Here is a 21,448-nt window from a genome sequence, read left to right on the forward strand (position 1 = left end):
AAGTAGGAAAGCTTCTTTCTCCCTCAGACAAGGGTGGTGCTGTTGTGGTCTAGTGCACTGACCTCTACCTGGCTAAAGCCCGATGACAATCTCAGACACCTTTTCTTACTCATCCCTCCAAAAGGACCCCACCAAAACTCATCAGCAAGATCCACAAACTCAATTGTCCCGGCAGACCCATTGTGTTTGCATGCTCCTGTCCCACCAAATTGGTCTCCGCTTACTATATAACCATATAACTGTTTACGGCGTGGAAACAGGCCATGTCGGCCCTTCAAGTCCACGCCGGTTCACTTGAACAATGCAACAGATTCACTTCTTCCTGCAAAGTGGAAAATCTTAATGAAGTTAATTCTCAGAAATTGTTAGTTCCAGCAGGATTCAGAGTCTGCAATCGAACCTTTAACCCAAATTTTCTCTTTTAGAATGTCACGAACCTAAAGATTTTTAAATGTTGCATCAATAGGATTGTAACGCACAAAACTTCCCACCCAATTCTGATTGGAGACCCTGGTTTGGTTGCTCCAGACAGTATTCAGATAGATATGTACTGACAATAACCACAACAGCAGTGCGAGTATAAGACAGCTTTAATAAACTAATATGTACACTAAGAGGCCTCGACTGTTTTGTCCCTCTGGTCCAGTCCCTCCCCACCTACATTTGGGATGCTTCACACATCCTCCATCACTTCAACAATTTCCCATTCCCTGAGCTCGATCGCCTCATATTTACCATGATATCCATTCCTATACACTTTGATTCCCCAATACTCAGTATCAGATGTGAAAATAGGGTTCATCTATAATCCTAATTTTTTATAATAACATTGCAGCTAAACATTTGTTTCACAAAAATGCACATCATATTATACATTTATTAAAATGATATTTATGTGTCAATCTCAGTTGGGGCAGTTCAGTCAAGGGGGTGTGGGCAAGTGGGGGGGGGGCTAGTGAATTGAGCAGGATTTATTTCACGAAGATGGTGATGGGCATGTGGTAGGAGCTGTCAGAAGTGGTGGAGGCGGGGACACTTGTAGTGTTTGAATGACATTAGAACAGATACATAGATAAGAATGGTTGAGATGGATATGGGGCAAATGGAGGCAAATGGGATTAGCTTAGGAAACAACTTGGTTGGCATGGACCTGTTGGGGTAAAGAGTGCTGTAAAACTCCGACTGCCCTGGAATTAGAAGAGTCAGAATTAGATTTGGATACAATCACTTTGTTTGAGGGATGTAGACAGACATTTAAATAGATGTGAACAGAAAAATATAGTCCTAAATCCAAGGATTAGTGCAGATAGACCCTAAGGATAGTGACCATGGGGCAGACCAGCGAGGGGACTCTGTGGCTGAAGGACATACACAGGCAGTGAGCTGATGGCTTCTTGTGGGCTGCAGGTTACTATAGGCTGGCTCAAGGGAGCTGGGATGCGAGAGGATGCTGAGGGCAAGGACGGTCTCCGAAGGCTTGCCCATTGTATTGAAGGTTTGGATCTGGGCTTGGGTTTCCTATGGTTTGAACTGAATTGGAGTCTATGAAGCTGCAGAGGCTACTGGAGGTGAATGCATGGACACTCAGTGACTCTAGTAAGACACTCTAGCTTCTCTTTCTCTGACTATAAGGGGCACCAGGCAATGCTAATGGTTAATCTTTGGCCTGAAGGCAATTTTGTGTAATTTTATATTCTATTTTATTACATCGCAATATATAGTATCTGAGATAGGAAAAAGGGTCAGCACGGATGTTTCTGTGCTGCATGACTCCAGTATAAGTTAGCGATAACTTCTCCTGATAAATGGGGAATTCTTCCTGCCTAACTGTTCAGAAGTGATGTCTTTTTGAACAAGATGCACAAGGAATTATGCCATTTTTTAGGCAAATAGCATGCTGACTCAGCTCACGTGAAAAGAGTGGTTATTGCAAGAGGTAGTAGTAGGTGATCCATTTCATAGGAAATGCAGGGTCTGATGAAGAGCACTTAAAATCAAATCTGAGGTAAAAGGAAAATAGCCAGCAAGTCAGACAATATCCATGGAAACGAAGGCAGAGTTAACCTTTCAGATCGATGACCTCTACAAATGCTGCATTATCTGCTGACTCCAGTATTTTCTGCTTTCTTTCAGATTTCCATCTTCTGCAATGTTTGACTTTCAAAATAAAATCTAACAAGTCAGTACAGTAAAAGTCTGATAATCTGGCGAATTTGCAATGTTGGTGGTGCTGGATTGACAGATTTTTGGACTATTGGATATTATTCTTATTGATAACCAATGCTTATATAATTGACCTTATGCACTGCATTATCATAAAATTTTCAGGGTACCCAGTAAATTTAAAGGGAATGCAAGAAACATTCCTTGTATGCGTGTACATGTATACAGCCCCCAGCGAATGTGAAGGGAGCACGGAAAACATTGCCTGGTCAGCCAGATGCAGAAACATCTGGATTCCTAAGTAACTTTAATGTGGATTGTCAGAATTTCACTGAAAAATTTACTGATCAATGAACTGCTTCAATATTAAACAGATTGAATAATCAGGAGTTTAGAAGAATGAGAGGTGACTGATTGAATTGCTTAAATTCTTTGAGAGTTTGACAGGGAAAGGACTCAGGGCCTGTTTCCCCGGGTGAATCAACTAGAATTACTGGTCACTGTCTCAGAATAAGGGCTGGCCTGAGATAAGCTTTGTAAGTCTTTGGAATTCTTAGTCTCAAGAGCCTTGCAATATTAGTCTATTTGAAAGTCTCCATAAGTATATGAATGCAAAGATATTTAGAGAATTTGAGATCAGCTTGAAAAGTGGACAAGGTGGAGGATCAGCCATGATCTTGAAGAGTTTGTGGGGCTGAATGGCCTCCTATTGATTCCAAACCTCCCTAATAACGTAATGGCTTTATGTTAATTGCAATGTAAAATTGCATTCATTCATCTCAAGTTGAAATAAGATTTTTCTCGTTATTTCCTCCACCCCTGCTCTCAGGAGACGCAGATAACCTGCTGAAAGAGAAGACCCTAAGTGCTAACACAGCCTCCTTCACCCTCGAAGACCTGCTGCCAAACACAGAGTATATTGTCACCATTCAGCCCATACACCCAGGCAATACCACACTGCCATCTTCAGTCTCTGGAAAGACATGTAAGTACCTTTTGTGCACTGCATTAGATAGACCCCAGCATCTGCAGATTTTTTATTTACCTACATGCAAGTGCCTTTAAAGTGCTTGTCAAGAGACAGTTAGCCAAATCCAACACTTGACTGTGGAGTCAAGTCATTGGGCATATTTAAAGCAGAGTTGATAGGTCTTAATTAGTAAAGGTGTTTTTCCAGACTCTTTTGTGTAGTCTTCCAAAGGCGCTATTTGCCTTGGCGAGTCTGTTGTCTATCTCATTGTCGATCCTTGCATCAGATGAAATGGTGCAGCCGAGGTAGGTAAACTGGTTGACCGTTTTGAGTTCTGTGTGCCCGATGGAGATGTGGGGGGGCTGATGGAGGACCTCAGTTTTCTTCAGGCTGACTTCCAGGCCAAACATTTTGGCAGTTTCCGCAAAACAGGACGTCATGCGCTGGAGAGCTGGCTCTGAATGGGCAACTAAAGCAGCATTGTCTGCAAAGAGTAGTTCACAGACAAGTTGCTCTTGTGTCTTGGTGTGAGCTTGCAGGCACTTCAGATTAAAGAGACTGCCATCCGTGCGGTACCGGATGTAAACAACGTCTTCATTGTTGAGGTCTTTCATGGCTTGTTTCAGAATCATGCTGAAGAAGATAGTAAAGAGGGTTGGTGCAAGGACGCAGCCTTGCTCCACGCCGTTGTCAATGGAGAAGGGTTCGGAGAGCTCATTGCTGTATCTGACCCAACCACCTGAAGAAACACACAAAGATCAACGTGTACAGAGCCGTTGTCATACCCACGCTCCTGTTCGGCTCCAAATCATGGGTCCTCTACCGGCATCACCTATGGCTCCTAGAACGCTTCCATCAGCGCTGTCTCCACTCCATCCTCAACATTCATTGGAATTACTTCATCACCAACATCGAAGTACTCGAGCTGGCAGAGTCCGCAAGCATCGAATCCATGCTGCTGAAGACCCAACTGCACTGGGTGGATCACGTCTCCAGAATTGAGGACCATCGCCTTCCCAAGATCGTGTTATATGGCGAGCTCTCCACTGGCCACCGAGACAGAGGTGCACCAAAGAAGAGGTACAAGGACTGCTTAAAGAAATCTCTTGGTGCCTGCCACATTGACCACCACCAGTGGGCTGATATCGGCTCCAACCGTGCATCTTGGCGCCTCACAGTTCGGCGGGCAGCAACCTCCTTTGAAGAAGACCGCAGAGCCCACCTCAATGACAAAAGACAAAGGAGGAAAAACCCAACACCCAACCCCAACCAACCAATTTTCCCTTGCAACCGCTGCAACCGTGCCTGCCTGTCCCGCATCAGAAATGTCAGTCACCAACGAGCCTGCAGCAGACGTGGACGTACCCCTCCATAAATCTTTGTCCGCAAAGCCAAGCTGAAGAAGAAGAAAGAAGAGTAAAGGTGTTAAATGTTATGCAGAGAAAGAAGTATGGGGTTGAGAGGAACAATGCATCAGCTATGATTTGAATGGGGAAGAAGACTAGATGGGCTGAATGGCCTAATTCTGCTCCTCTGTCTTATGATCTGACACAAGTCCACTTGGCCATCATCGAATCTGTGCAGGCTGAGAAGGGATTCCCAACCAATTGAAATGGAATACATTGGACTTTGCTTACCTTTAGGCAATTTGAGGGCTGATTATTAAATGTGCCTCTATTCTAATCCTGTTAAATTGCCATTTTCACTCCCGTGAGCCATTTTTCAAGGATACATGAGGCACAGAAGGCAGGCGTTTGGTCCACAAAGTTTGTGTTCGCCTTCAAATTCTCGTTTATTGTCCCATGTGCTGAGGAATACTGAGAAAGATCATTTTACGAGCAGTCGACCTCGTCAACTGGCATTTTGCATGGAAGTAAAATTGCAGCATAGAGTTACAGAAGGAGATCAGTTAGTACAGAGCAAAGGCAGCCTTAAACACCACCCGTTCTTTCCTATAATGCTTTGCTGTCTTTTTTTTTCACAATTTATCCAAATTATCTGTTGAACCTGACACTGAATCTACTTCCATCTATTATTTTATGCACTCCCCGTCACATTTAACACATGGTATGCAAATAAACAACATTGTACACATGTTGACTCTTTTTGGTAATTAATCTCTGTCTCCAACTGCGCTCCCGCACCCCACTAACAACAATAAGACCATAATTAGCAGGAGCATAATTGGGCCATTCAGCCCATTGGATAATCTTTCCTGTTTGTCTTGGAATTGATAGTTCTGATGCAAGGTTGTTCACCCACAACATGAACTCACTTTTGCTCTCTCCACAGATGGTTCCAGAGTTGTTGACTATTTTCTCTGCTGTACCAGATTTCAAGCAACTGTTGTGTTCTGCTTCTCAATCTTGTGTTTCTTTTTCTCTCTCCTGCTCTCAATTATTTATTGCCCTGTTACCCTGCTCAAAACAGATCAATTGTGATTAACAAGCATTCTTTCTCTCAGATAGCTGTTTTTCATCTGTACAATCTTGGTCTCCTCCCATTATTCTGCTCTCTCAGCCCTCTAACCCTCTCTTACTTAAGCTGACTATGTCCCCTCTCCATGAACTGCCCTGATGAAAGATTTTTGACAGTCATCAATCCTTTTTCCTTTTCAGATTGTTTGTTACTTCAGATTGCAACATCTGCAAATTCTTGTGTGCTCCCTTATTCTCTCCTCCTGTGTCTCTCTCTTCAGCATGAAAGATTCTCGTTTTTTCAGATGAAGGGTGTTTGACCTGAAATTTTAACTCTCTTTTTTGTTCTGCAGATGCTGCCTGACCTGCCAAATATCTCTTGTCAGCTCCGTTTGTGCTCCAGAACAGTGCTGGAACATTGACTACTGTAATCATTTGTTGTGCTTTTATGTCCGTCAAACCTGGAACGTCCCAGTTCTCTGGCTCAAAGGTTGCTAGTCGGTGGCTTTTCCCAGAAATTGTGGGGAGAAGGACTCTATGAAGAAAAGATTAAAACTGTAACTTGTCTTGTATTTTCAGTGGCTCTGCAGCCGGTACAACAACTGAGGGTTCAGAATGTGACTCCGCAGAGTGCTGAAATTAGGTGGAGGGGAGTGAGTAGAGCCTCAGGCTACCGACTGAAATGGGGCCCATCCGCAGGTGAGAACATCTCACCCAACCCAGACATCTGAAGTCTTTGGAGTCACACAGGAGACTGCAGATGCTGGAATCTGGAACAAGAAAGAAGTCTGGAGTAGCAGCATCAGTGGGAGAAACAAAATGGTTGATGTTTCAGGCCAGAACTCTTCACCTAGATCTTGACGAAGAAGTTGGAACATTCCAGCACAATTCAGACACTTCAGCCCACAATATTGTGCCGACCTGGATAAGCCAACAGTACTTAACAATCTAAACCTTGCCAACCTCACACCCATAACCCTCTCTTTTCTTTGATCCATGTACCTGTCTAAAAATCTTTTAAATGCCTTTAATGTACTAGCATCCACCACCACCCTTGGCAATGCATTCCAGGCACCCACTACTCTGAGGTTTTTTTCATAAAACATACCCCTGACATCTCCCTTTAACTTTCCTCCTCTCTGCCATTTGCTCCTCTTTTCCAGATTATGTGTCTCATAATCTTGTAGACCTCTATTAAGCCACCTCTCATCCTTCACTTTAAAGAGAAAAGCTGTCGCTTTGTAAACCTTGCCTCATAAGATACATTCTCCAAACCAGGCAACATCCTAGTAAATCCCCTCTGTTTCTTCCACTGATGCTGCTTGAATCAGGTAGATTCCTCAGGCAGATTTCTTGTTCAATGTAGTGGGCTCCAGGGGAGAGTGATTATCTTATTGGACCAGTGATACAAAGGCAAACAATGAGCTACTGGAGGGACTCATTGAGTCAGACAGCATCCATGGGAAGAAACAGTCAGTCATTGTTTAGGGTTGGGACGTTTTGGTGAGATTCCAGCATATACAGTTTCTCCAATGATTCCAAGACCTGGGCTACTGATTGGGAAATATTAAAAACCCACCAGTGCACATGGGGAATTTACTTTGAATTAACTGAACAAATCCAAATTATATATATTTTTAAATTTAGTCTCAGTAAGGATGAACATAAAAGTGTGAGATTATAACAAAAGTGTAACTGGTTGAGTTGTGTTCGAGGGAAGCACTGTGGTAATACAACCACCTCACTGGGCTGCGTGCCCACCAGCCTACTGAAAGGGGCAATCTCTGTACCTGCAGGAAGACCATCTGGGAGGCTGACTCCACCTGGCCGGTTGTATATCACTGACCTGTATATAGACTTGAGCCGGCCCCTCCTGGGACAGTCGCACGTGGAGCCATCAAGACTACTACTGGTGTACGACAGAGTTTAAGTGGATTAAAGCCTAGAGTACAGTCTTTTCTGTGTTTTGTCTCTGCTTGCTGCACCACAGTGCACCACAAGGGCATGACCTGTTTTTTTTCCTTGATGTAGTGTGCTTCTGACTCCAAATTCACTCTCTATGAAGTTGATGGCTAATTGCTCTCTGAAGTGGATTTATAAGTCTCATAGTTCAAGAGTCTTACCAGTGACACACACAAAATATGAATCAAATGTCAATAAATCCTGCTTGAAGATAATAGCATTTACAATTTGGCATTGCCCTCCTTGGTCAGATAGCTAGCAACAATAGTCCTTTAGGTAATTTGGTAGAATCCTTTGCTCCTAAATGACTATACTTGCCATCTTTGAGTTGGAGAAATGAGACAGCATTTTATGAGGAGAAATAATGGTTAGTTAGAGTTCAAGTTCACTTTTTCAGAGATACAGTAAAGAAATTTGTTTTGTGTGCTTGCTAGTAGTCAACTCATACACAGCCCCACACTGAAAGCAGTGCGAGAGAGAGAGAGAACACTTTCCGATCCTACATAAGCAATTTGGCAATGTATGTGGGATGAGCCTCTTTTGTAACAAGCATCTAATGACAAAGAGATGATGAGAGTTGATTGTCAAGCACAAAAGTACAATGCACAAATTACAGCAATGTTTCTTCTTGCTGCAGCTACACAGGCTTGTAAAATATTCTAATAAACAATAAATGCAAATTAAATTACCACAAGAGAGAAAAAAATATTAAAGGTAAATTTACATCATTGCAGTTAGTGCAGAATTCTGAAATTCTGTTCTGTTGAAATTCTTATTATGTTTCTTATAACTGCGGATGAATTTCTGACTAACTCTGCTTGATGTTTCTTTCTTCTTCTCTTCAGGAAGAGATGTATTGATAGTCACACTTGATCCATCTGCTGAATTTTACCAAATTCAAGGTCTTCTGCCAAACACTGATTACACAGTAACCTTAACAGCATTGTATGGAAGAAAGGAGGGGCCTCCTGTGAATACCAGGACGAAAACAGGTACCAATCTTACTTCCCAGTGGATCAAAACTGAATCAGTCCCAAGCTCAATGGCTCATATTTCCATGCCTCAGTGTTTCCTAGCCTGATTGGCTGATTGCTTATCTCTCAGTCTAATCCTGATGCCCACCCACATCTACCTTCAATAGTATAAATAACCTTATTATGCTAAGATAGAAAAAGAGATAATAACTCTAAAGGATAGATAAATAAATGTTCACCTTGCAGATAATGCAAGAAGGTGATATTTCAGTAGTGAAGACAGATCTTTTGGTGGTCCCATGGTAGTTTATGGTTAGGGTACTATGGGCAGATTTGAGAGCTGTTGGGGAAAAAAGGCTGTCCTTGAACCTAAAGGTGCTGGACTTGGGCTTCTGTACCATCTGCTGAAGATAGTAGAGAAAAGCAATTATGAGCAAGGTGATGTGGAGTCTTTATAATGTTAACTGCTTGCTTGAGGCAGGACTTCACAGATTTTTTTTTGGTTTAAAAGCTACAGCTTCTTGATGCAACGTCAGCTTTGCAGATCTAAGCCCTGGAAAACACCACCCAAAAATACAGACTGTGCAGCAGTTTTGCTCACCATCATCTTCTCAGGGGGAATTAGGAGACCAAACCCCCACATCTTGTAAAATACAGAAAATAAGCATTTTGATTAATTGTTTACATTCTGGAGTACTCAATTTCCTTTCAAGATAACCGCAGGAACTTAGTACTTTTATTGCACTTCAATCTTTAGAGATGGTTGTGTTGCCAAAACAGGGTTGGCTTTGAGCGTAATAAAGGAAAACAAATTGCAGATTTAAGAACAGCGCAGGAAATACAAAACACTCTGTTTCATTGATGTTTTTGGCATTTGATGCAAAGGAAAAGAAATGCAGAGATCCTGACAATAACCAGACAGCTTACCCACCAATGAGAGGGAAACTGCTTGGACAGGGAAGGCTTTGGAATATTGCAGAGTGGAGATGAATTTGAATTACATAAAGTTTAATCCATTGGGATTCTTAGGCTACAAGTGAATTGGATAGATTAGCACTAATTGGAATTTTAGGCAATGCCTATGTATAGGAAGAGTTTAATCTCTAAGTGTTCTTGACAGTGAAAGGTCAAAGGATTGATCACTAGGATTTTCAAACTGGAATGGGAAGGGTTTTCATCCATTGGAATTTGTGAGAATTAGAGCTAAGAAACAGCAAATTTTGGAATTGGAAACAAAAAAAATGAAGCGCTATAAATATTCAGATAGTTGAGCAGCATCTGTGGGTAGAGTAATCACCCAATGTTTCAGGTCAATGAGTCTTTCTCATAACTGGGGGGAGAGTAGGAGGTCAGTGCTTTCCCCATATCCTATCCCTTCCCACCTACAAATGGTATACCTCGCATGGCCTCCACTATTTTGGCAACTTTCTATTCTCTAGCCCTCACAACCTAAACCACTGCATCAAAACCCCCTCAGAACCTTGTGTATTTTAGTTGGAATCTTCTTGGAGCTGTCTCCATTGCAAATATATCCTAAGGAGATATCCTAAGGTGTCTTGGCTGTAACCAGGAACAGTTAGGTTTCTGATCTCACTAGTGGTCTACTTTCTCTAAGAATTTATACTTTTTTTTCCCAGGTCTGGGAAGAGGGGGTGGTCAAGGAATTTCAGAGGGCCTCTGTGCCCCCATCAGGAAGCTTCCTTCTGCAGTAAAGCATCCATCAGTTCCCCTCCAAAAACACTCACTATCTGACAGAACTTGTTCTTCTCCTGGACAACTTCTCTTGTAACTCTTCTCACTTTGAACAAATCAAAAGTTCAAGCATGGGCACTTGTATGGCTCCCCGCTATGTCTGTCTTTTTATTAGCCGCATCTCCTCTGGCATCACTCCCTAGTTCTTATTCTGTTACCTCGACAACGGCATTGCTGCTGGTTCCTGCACACATTCAGAGCTCGTCAATTCTTGCCACCCTCCTCTCAAATTCACTTAGACCTTTTTCCGATGCATCTTTTTCTGGATCTTTCTGTCTCCATCACATAAGATAAACTATCGACTGACATTCACTATAAACCCACTTGTAAGGACACTGCCCCTTTCTCTCAGATTCTCTATCTCCACTCTATCTGCTCTCAAGATGAGAAATTCCAAATGAAATCTCCTTCTCTCAGAAACAGCTTCCATTCCACTGTTTGATGACTTCCTTGTTCCTGTTTTCCTCCTTTTCCTGGACCTTGGTCTCAAATTCCTTCCTTCAAGCAGAACAGAAGTTCTCACCTTTCACTCTACTAGCATGTTATCCTTCTTCATTTCTGCAATGGGATCCCACCCTCAGACACGCTTTCCCCTCACTCCCCTTTCTGACTTCTAAGGGACCAATCCCTCCATGACTTCCTGATCCATTCATCCTTCCCAACCACTCCTTCCTGAACCTGGCACTTTGCAACCTGAGGAGGTGTAACACATGTTCCTACATCTCCTCCCTCATCAGCCAGGAACCTAAAGAGTCTTCTCAATTGAAGAAGAGGGTCAAGTGTAGTCCTTCAACTTCATCTACTACATTCAATGCTCCTAATGTGGGCTCCTGTACGTTGGTGAGACCATAAGATAAGGCGACCGGTTTGAGGAGCACCTGCGCTCTATTGATTGCACATCATTTCAATTCCCCTTCCTATTCCCACACTGACCTATCCATCCTTGACCTTCTCCACTGCCAAAGTAAGGTCCAATGCAGACTAGAGGAACAAAACCTCATATTCCACCTGAATAGTTTATAGTAGTACAAGCATTGCATTTTCCAATTTCAGGTAATCCTTACCTCCTGTGTTTCCACTCTCTCCTTCTCATCCATCTCTGGGCCTCCCACTTTTAGTCCTTTACCCATATCTGCCTACTTTGTAACTGCCCCAGTCCCATCTCCCTCGAGCCACCTACCACCCACTTATTTTGCCCTCAATCCCATCCTCCATCTCTTTCCATCTAATTTTTAATAGTGGTTCTAATCACCTTCACTTATCAGATCCCAGATTCCTTGATGTTTTTCCAGTACCTATCCCCACCATCACCCTTCCCCCTGCTTCCATCTGTCCATCATCCATTTCAGTTATGAAGGGGGGGGAGGGATAAAAAACGATCAACATTTCGGGCCCATGATCAGAAGTGGAAGGTGCATCGGAATGATACTGTGATACTGCTTGATCTACCAAAAGCTTCTTGCTTTTATTTCAGATTGCAGGCATGGCATCTGCAGTGTTATGCCATTAATTTGTGGGTTTGAACATTTTTCCCTCAATGTTGTTCAATTGTTAGTGTGTAATTTTACACACATCTGTTTTGTTTCTGCCCTTTACTCCATGAGACAATGCAGAAAACCTGATTTTAAGGACAATTGGGATTGGTCCAACTTCCATCCGTATGACATGGAACCCGCAGCGTGATGCCAGTGGCTACAGAATAGAGTGGAGGAAAGCCACAGGTAAACCCACTCAAGTTATGCTCTGATTTGAGGGCCAGGAGTAGATGATAGAATCCCTCAAGCCTGCTTGGCCTCTCAGTGATAAACTGCTGATCAATATTTTTTATTGCGAATTTACTTTTGAACTGGACTAAAATTATAATAATATCATAAATCAGAATTATTGTTGCTCTTTTAATTATAGCCTGGTTTTGACAACTGTATGGTGGCTGTGGACATGAGATGACGTATTGTCCTTGTACAGGGTGGGAGTCTAGTTTACCTGAGGGAAGAGCTTATCAAGTAAAGACCTTGAACTAGAGGGCAGAATAAACAGCAGTGTGTCTGCATCATATACAATGCACAAATTAAACTAAATCGCACACGATCCATATCGCTCCATTTCTGTCATAGTCACGTGTTCATTGAACAGTTCCCATGGTACCTACTTCCACCACTATCCCTGCCAGCACAATTCAAAACTTATCACTGTGTGTAAACAAAAAAAAAACCCCAACCCCACACATCTCCATTAAACTCCCCACCACCCCCACTCAGGGGGTGGTGAGAGAGTGGAATGAGCTGCCAGCGGAGGTAGTGGATGTGGGTTTGATTTCAGCATTTAAGAGAAAATAGGATTGGTGCATGGATGGGAGATATTGAAGGCTATGGTCCGTCTGGTGGAATAAATAATTTGGCATGGACTTTATGGGCCACAGGATATGTTTCTGTAGTGTTCTATGGGTTTATGGAACAAAGATTCTGACTGTCTATCTGTGCCTCTCATAATTTTATATAGTACTCTCAAATCTTCCCTCCGGCTTTTCACTCCAGAGAAAACCAGGCCAACTTCTCCTTATGTCTCATACTCTAATCCAGGCAGCATCAAGCTAAATCTCTTCCACAGCCTTTCCAAACCCTCAACATCCTTTCTATAATCTTTGGCTTGGCTTCGCGGACGAAGATTTATGGAGGGGGTAAAAGTCCACGTCAGCTGCAGGCTCGTTTGTGGCTGACAAGTCCGATGCGGGACAGGCAGACACGGTTGCAGCGGCTGCAGGGGAAAATTGGTTGGTTGGGGTTGGGTGTTGGGTTTTTCCTCCTTTGTCTTTTGTCAGTGAGGTGGGCTCTGCGGTCTTCTTCAAAGGAGGTTGCTGCCCGCCAAACTGTGAGGCGCCAAGATGCACGGTTTGAGGCGATATCAGCCCACTGGCGGTGGTCAATGTGGCAGACGATACTCCAACTATAACCTAACTAGGGTTTTATTTGGCTGCAACATGACTTTCTTATTTTTGTACTCAATGCCCTGACCAATGAAGGAAACATACACCAAGTTAATTGCAAACTGGTTTGGAATAACATCACTGATGGGGCCAAAAGTCTGCAAGTCTCGACATCATTGGGGATGGTACGTGGCCGTATACCATGAATGAGTGAAAAAGAGAGTCCTGGTATACTGACACTACTTGTGAAATGGTGACCTTACTTATCAACCCTAAACTAGGCAAGATCAACCATTGTAAAAAAAAAAACTAAGAAGAGCTGGTCAGAAGACAATGACTAGCAGTCCTGTGTAATGAAAATATTTTAACCTTTCCATTGTTGACAGAGCCACAGACACAGCCCAACAAAGTTGTTCTGACTGCCATCTCTAACAGCTACGATATCATCAACTTGTCTCCTAACACCGAATATGCCATTACTCTCTACACTCTGTACAACGACAGGGAAGTAGCGACTCCAGTAACTATGTCTAAGACAGGTTAGTCATGCAGAGGTCCGAAACCTTAATACCCTCACCAGGTAAGTGGCTTACGCCAATACCTGGGCCATCTCTGTAATGAGTCAATACTGCTTCTGCTCTGGTTATGTCATGGAAATAATGTCGGTTTATACTCTAGAGCAGCCATTTTCATCTTTTTTTAAGCTATGGCCACCTTTGGACTCTGGTGAAAGTTTATGGGCCCCTTCTCTGTGAAGCAGTCAAATTTAGTTGGATTCTTCTGTACTTGTCCCCTACCGACTACATTAAAAAATATTAAAAAGTATTTTATGATTTCAGGCAATGGTTCCACCCCTTTAAATGTGCTGTGGTCCCTGGGGAGGAGGTGGGATGGAGGTGATGTAAAGCCCCTGTTGAGAATGGCTACTTTAGAGCACTGATGATTTGTGGGAGCAACATGGCTCATTCCCACTCCAGGTGCTGCAAACAGCTTTAATGGCCGAAATATTGTTTGCTGCTGGCCTTTGAGCTCCCTCCCTGTGTTCTGTACAAGTGCTCTAAGTTTAAGGTCAGACCTAATGAATACATGCACAACATTGCTTTTGAGTCTTGCTCCTGATGTTAAACTTTCACAGAGTCTCATAGAACCATGGCAGCATGGTTATTACAGCGAATCTGGTGCTGTCTTTAAGGAGTTTGTATATTCTTCCGTGACCTGCATGGGTTTTCCCCATGGGTGTTCCAGTTTCCTATGAACCCTGCAAAATTTAATGGGTTGGTAGGTTAATTGGATGCAATTGGGCAGCACAAATTTTATGGGCTAGAAGGGCCTTCCACCGTGTTGTATCATTCAAAAAGAAATATAGTAGTGAACAACATTCTGTTGGTTCTGAGCAGTGAATCTTAAACTCCTTGATCTCTTTGTGAAAGTAGGCTGTTTAAATTTCCCAGTTCAATAAACAAACTGCTGGAGGAACTCAGGTCAGGCAGCATCTGAGGAGGCAAAGGGATGATTGAAGTTTCAGGTCAAGGACTGGTCCAGAGTCTCACTGCAAAATGTTCAAGATTCCTTTATTGTCATGCAATAAAACAGGTGTTACACAAAATTTGCTTTAGTCTGTCATATGTCAGACAGATTTGACATCAGCTGAAATTTCAGGGAGCCTCTTTTAGTCAGAGAAAGAGAAACAAAAGAGGGTTCCCCCAAAGTCATAAAGTGTCTGTGGATTCGCCTCCAGTACTCCCACAGCCTCTGCAGCCACACTGAATCTTGACCAAACCATTGGCAACCCAAGCTCCACATCTGAACCTCTGTCACAATCAGGTACCCCTTCAGTCAGTCTCGAGCTAGTCTATAGCTTGGTGTGAGTTTTTTGACCATAGTCACCAGCAGACTACAGCCTGTTTGGGTTCCTCGCCTTGTCATCAACAGCCCGCAGCCTGTGTGTCCTTCAGCTGCAAAGCCCCACATGGTCCACCACCATGGTTACCATTGCATCAGTCGTCTCCTCTGCTTCTCCTCAAATGGGAGAGAGGGAGAGGTCTCCCCATTTTCTAGTGCCCTGCCCCAATCCTCTTCATCGCCTCAAGGCTGCTTCCGAACATAGATGCTGTGGCCACAGGATTTTAAATAAACCACTGTGAGCTCCTTTAACAGGCCGTTAAATGCCAAGTCTGTGGTTGGACTTTGCGGTAGAACCCTGGGGAGAAGTGCTCTGTCTCCTTTCCTCGCTCTCCACAGGGTTGATCAGATGAGTTCCTCCAGCAGTTAGTTTATTGCTCCAGATTCCAGAATTGGCAATCTCTTGAATTTCCAATTTTTGGTGTCAGGGAGTAAGCGACTTGTTGAGGCATTGTTTAGTGATAATTGACACCTGAGTTCATCATGGCTGTTTTCCTGATTATTGTGGTCATTCTTGTTGTACACACAGAATGTGGAAGCAAAACATATTTGTGCACATTATGTGTGGAGAGAGGAGAGGAAGGGGGATGATGATGAGTTTATTGTTATATACACAAGTATAATGTACAGTTGCACCAAAGTTCTTTTTTACTGCAGCCAACACATCTGTAAAATACACTAACAAATAAAAAGGATAAATTAAATTACCACGAGGGGAAAAAAATCATAAATTTAATATTATTCACAGTTAGTGCAAAAATATGTTATTAATATTCCAGGGAGGTTTCAGAGCTTGATTGTTGAGGAAAAAATGTTCATGAACTTAGTTAGAGATGTTGGACCAGGCTTCTGTACCTTCTGCTTGAAGTTAACCATGAGCAGAGATTCTGAACAAAATGATGGGGGTCCTTTAAGATATTGGCTGCCTTCTTGTGGGAGCGCCTCACATAAATGTTTTCAATGAATGGGAGGTCAGTGCTCGTGATGGAATTGACAAGGTTTGGCATTTTCTGCAGCTTTCCTTGGCACTCGAGGAGAATGAATGGGTTGCAGTTCGGGGTAGTGGCGTATAATGACATGAATTGCAAGGGAAATTCGCAGCTTCTAAAATGTAGGCAGAATAGTTGGATATTGGAGTGCAATATTGTACAATTTTGTGAATGTGTAATATTTGATGCTTTGTATTCTACTTCCCAGTTTTCCAAGACTGGTTTGATACCCAACCATCAGCTGGTACCTACTGGTGATTGTACTGTAAAGGCTTAAGTATGGACCCAGTCCGGAGTATATCTTATGAAAGGTTAAAAATGGCCGGAGTCCAAAAGGTTAATCACCAGCACTCTCTGCTGTGTCTTGTGATATTGGTCAAGCAGTTCCCCTATCATGCAATGATGCAACCTGATAGAATACTTTTGATACAATACACAATACAGACAACTATGGAAAGCATTAGATAGTCAACATCTCAGGCCTGAGGCTGATGAAGGGCTCAGGCCTGAATCATCAACGGCCTATAGCTGTTCATGGATGTTGCATGACTCCTGGGTTCCTCCAGCACTTTTGTGTGTTGTTAGAATAGTTTTGATGATGCAGTAGTTGAGGGATGCAGATGTCATGCCAAATTTCCTCATGCTTCTGAGGAAGTAAGGGCACTGTGGTGATTTTTTTTGGCCATCTGGTTGACATGGGTGGACCAGAAGAGAAATGGAGATGTTTCATCAAGTGACTTAAAACTGTCCACTATCTCTACCCCATCACCATTTGAGCAGCCAAGGGAGTGAGATTTGTGATTCTTCTGGAAGTCTACGATGAGCTCTGTAGTTTTGCTGGTATTGTGGGAGAGATTGTTGTCCTGGCACCAAGCCTTTTTGTGTTCCAACTCAGAATTGTTTCAAATCTGACCTACAATGGTGGGGGAGGTCATCTGTGAATTTTATTGAAGGAATTGGTGTGTTGTTTGTCACACAGCCATGCGTGAACAGTGAGTACAGTATGGAGCTGAATAGTAGACACATTGGTCTGTTTCTGCCTTCAGTCATCACAAAATACTCGGGTGAACATGCCGCTGTGTGATCACGGAGCTGCTAACATTGAAGTTAGATCTCCTGAAAAGTTTTAATGAGAAATGGCATTTTGTTTCCTTGTCTCTCTCTTTGTATTCTTTAAGCAGTTGATAAACTGACAGCTCTGGGCACTGTGACAAATTTAAGGATTGTAGAAAGAACCCACAACCGAATTCGGATCAGCTGGACGGGAATTCCTGGAGCATCGGCGTACAAGATAATCTGGAGAAACCCTGAAGGTAGGTCAGTGTGGTGAAAAAAAATTGGTAGAGGAGTCATTGAATTGAAATTGTTATTGTCTCGAGTATTGGGCAGTACTAAAAAGCTTTGATTTGCCTGCTATCCATGCAAGTCAACTCGTACAACAGGTAATGCAATAATAACAGCAAATAAATAAACAGCTAAGTAAATAACAGTGTAGGGAGTAGTGATACAGTGTCAAATAGTGCAGGATTTGCAGAAAAGTACATTTACAGAAGCAGTATGCGGGGCATTATCTTCTACACCTCCCACTGCCTTGGGGAAGCTGCTAATTTATTCCTTCCTACCCCAGTCACACTCTCTTCTCCCCCTCCCCACATCCATTGGTCAGAAGATAGAACATAGAATAGTACAGCACAGGACCAGATCCTTCTGCCGATGATGTTTGTGCTGAACGTAATGCTCTAATTGAACAACATCTCTGCTGCTTGCTAACAATCCACATCCCTCTATTCTTTGCACATTCATGTGTCTCTCTAGAAGCCTCCCAAATGTCACTATCATATCTGCTTGAACCACTACACCCGGCAGCCTACCATTCTCTGCGAAGAAAGAAAAATATGTCTTGCACATCTTTAAACTTTCCACCCATCCCCTTAAACACATACCCTCTACGATTAGATTTTTTTTACCTGTGGGAAAAGATCCTGATGTCAGATCCAGCCAAAGTCTTGCACAGGCTGCATGTACCCTTCTAAATCCTCAACATCTTTCCTGTAATGGAGCAACCACAATTGAACATGTATACAGAGTGCTTTTTAACATGAACCTCCAGATTCAAGAACAGTTTCTTTCTTGCTGTTATCAGTCTCTTAATTAGACCTCTCATTGGAAGATCATGATACCTTTGCACTGTTTTTAACTCTCCCTTTTTTAATGCACTGTACTGTGTTTTTGTACATTTCTCTAAACTCCCTTCACTTTAAAAAAAAATAATGCACTCCCTGTTGTATGAGTTGACCTACCTGGATAGCACGATAAAACATTTTGCTGTATATCAGTACCTGTAACAATACACAATTCAATTTAATTTTTTTCAATTAAGAGCCTGATAACAGCAGGAAATAAACTGCTCTTGAATCTGGAGGTTTGTGCTTTCAAGCTCATATCTTCTGCCTGACGGAAGTGGGAATGGGGGAAGGTGAGCTGGTTGGCAGTTTTCCTGAGATGGAATAGACAGATTTGATGGAGGGGAATTGTGCCTTCTGAGGTGTGTTTGCAGCTCTGCAGTTTCTTGTGGTCTTTGGCAGAATACTATCTGTACCAAGCTGTGAGCATTTGGATAAGATATTTTTTATGGTGCATCTGTAATAATTGTTAAGAGATCTTTGGACTTGCCAAATCTCTTCATGTTTCTGAGATGTAACATAACAGTGTTGTTGCAACAGATGTTGTAATATTGATAGAACATTTGATACCAGCAATAAGGTAGACACAGTAAATATGGTAGGTAGCAAATGTAGTGAAGGTGCAGTATTCAGAGAACTGATAGAGTACACAAGATAGTACTGGTAAATACACCGAACAGTGTGCATTGTGATGAAGCCTGAAATATGGGCTTTCCATAATTCTCAAGTGATATCAGGCCTCCACAACTCTTTTTCGTTGGGGAACTTACTGCCTTCGGGGTTAAAATATTTTTTTTCTTCTCAGTCCTGAATGACCAACTGCATATTTTGAAGTTCAGATTTATTGTCAGAGTACATACATGACATCACATACAACCCTGAGATTCTTTTACCTATGGGCCAGGGAGAATTTCTACTGATCAGTATTGTATACTGTATTCAAAAAGATAGGTATAAAAAAGAAAAATGTAAAGAAAAAAATGGTAAATGAACTGCAAATATATGTAAGAGTCCTTAAATGACTCTCTGAGTCTGTTGTTTAGGAGTCTGATGATGGAGTAACAGCTGTTCCTGAACCTAGTGGTACAAGTGGCACCTATATCTCTTTCCTGATGGTAGCAGTGAGAACAGAGCATGTCCTGGGTGATGTGGATCCTTTGTGATTGCTGCTGCTCTTCAACGATAGCATTCCACGTAGATTTTCTTGATGGTGGGGAACCTTTTGTCTGTGATGTACTGGGCTGTGTCCACTTTTTTTTTTTGCAGGATTTTCAGCTCAAAGGTATTGGTGCCTCCCTACTAGGCTATGATGCATCCAGTCAGCACACACCTTCCACCACACTTTCCAGTTTTCCCAATGGCATTCTGAAACTCAAACCCCTGAGGAAGTAGAGGTACTGACGTGCTTTCTTCATGATGACATTAGTATGTTGGGTCAAGGAAAGGTCCTCCAAGATGGTGACTTCCACAAATTTAATTCTGCTCACCCTCTCCACCTCTGATTCCCCCAGTGATCACTGGATCGTACACTTCTGGTTTTCCAGTCCAAAAGGCTCCTTGGTTTTGTAACATTGAGTGAGAGGTTGTTGTTAGTACACCATTCAGCCAATTTCAATCTCCCTCCCATTGGCTGACTCATCACACTTTTCCTCACAATACCACAATAGTGGGCTGTATAGAAATTTGTAAACAGTGCTGTTGTTCTGAGCCACGCAGTCATAGGTTTAAAGCTTGTAGACAAGGGCCTAATAATGCAGCCCTGTGGTAAAGATTGTGGAGTATTATTCTTGCCGATCCACACTGGTGTCCAGAGGTGAGGAAGTCCAGGATCCAATTACGCAGTCGAGTATTGAGTCTAATGTCTTGGAGTTTGCTGATCATTTTGAGGGGATGTTTGTGTTGAATGCCAAACCATAGTCAATAAAGCACGCACCCTGATGTATGCATCTCTGCTATTCAGTTGTTCCAGGGTTTTGTGCAGAGGCAGTGAAATGGATCTGCCATTGACCTGTTGTTGTGGTAAGCAAATTAGAATGAATTCATGCCACCTCTCAAACTAGAGTTGATATGCTTCAACACCAGCCTCTCAAAACACTTCATCACTGTGGATGTGAGTCGTATTGATTGGTAGTCATTTAGGCAGGTAACCACATCTTCTTGGGCACCGGTACAATTGAGGCCTGTTTGAAACAGGTGGGTACTGCACCCTGTTGGAATGAGATGTTGAAGATATCTGTGAATACATTGGCCAGTTGTTCAGCATAGGTTTTCAGTACGACTGGGTACTCCATCCAGGCCAGATGCTTTCCTTGGATTCATTCTCCTGAAGGCTTGAGATAATGACCCCTGATTTTTGACACAGAAATTAGAAGAAAGGTCATCTTTGCATTTACCCTGTCGAGCATCATATGACTTAGGAAGTTTCAACAAAATCACCTCAAGTCCAGTTTATTTTCATCTGATTGTACAAGAACAACCTGATGAAACAGTGTTCTCTGGTCCTCAGTGCAGAATAGGCAGATAAACCCACAACCAGATGCTGTGTGTGGGGTGGAAGGGGTCCTCAATGATTTTGCACGTCGATTTAGTGACAAACTTGGATATATTACATTTGGTCCCCTCATCCAACTCACTAATAGAGATTGTGAACAGATTGTATCATTATGTGATCGTACATTTGGTATTGGGTAATACCCAACTTGATGTGCCCCAAATGGATGAATAGCATGCTGTCAGCATCTCCCAATATGGTATATAATAGGATGGCTGGCATCTTGCAATACTCATTGCTATTTGGATAACCTGCTTTACAATCCTTGTTCAGGTTATGAGATCACTAGAGTTGTGTCACACAAAACAACTTCATTTGACATTGACCGTGTGCAACAAGGATTGAGCTACGTCATCAAAGTGTCTGCACTTTTCGGAGGCAGAGATGGAAGCCCCACTAGCATTGTTGCTAGAGCAGGTAAGGATGGATTGGGTAGGGTGTCAACTGTGAAGCCTTTCTTCTCAAAAGCAAAACGTGTGTCCTCCTGGGAATGCAAGTGTCTGCATGCTAGAATCTAGTGCAAAAAAAAAACTGGGGGAACTCAGTAGATCAAGCAGCATTTGTGAGGTGAAATGGACAATTGAACATTTCCAGTCCGAATTGTGTCTACTTTCCTCTATGGACGCTGCCTGATTGGCTGAGTTCCTCCAGCAGTTTGTTTT

At 42.7% G+C, this 21,448-nt stretch overlaps 1 protein-coding gene across 1 annotated transcript in view; it reads left to right on the top strand.

The window, feature by feature from the left end:
• The window catches only part of LOC138765291 (collagen alpha-1(VII) chain-like), a 174,885-nt gene that overhangs the window by 46,483 nt on the left and 106,954 nt on the right, over window positions 1-21,448 (top strand). The window contains exons 10-16 of the mRNA XM_069942337.1: window positions 2,993-3,148; window positions 6,130-6,249; window positions 8,358-8,504; window positions 11,843-11,959; window positions 13,548-13,700; window positions 17,234-17,365; window positions 21,060-21,203. Coding sequence (XP_069798438.1) covers window positions 2,993-3,148; window positions 6,130-6,249; window positions 8,358-8,504; window positions 11,843-11,959; window positions 13,548-13,700; window positions 17,234-17,365; window positions 21,060-21,203 — 969 coding nt within the window. The remainder of the gene's footprint in view (window positions 1-2,992; window positions 3,149-6,129; window positions 6,250-8,357; window positions 8,505-11,842; window positions 11,960-13,547; window positions 13,701-17,233; window positions 17,366-21,059; window positions 21,204-21,448) is intronic.

Source organism: Narcine bancroftii, chromosome 5 (genome assembly GCF_036971445.1).
Source record: "Narcine bancroftii isolate sNarBan1 chromosome 5, sNarBan1.hap1, whole genome shotgun sequence".
Lineage (NCBI taxonomy): Eukaryota > Metazoa > Chordata > Chondrichthyes > Torpediniformes > Narcinidae > Narcine > Narcine bancroftii.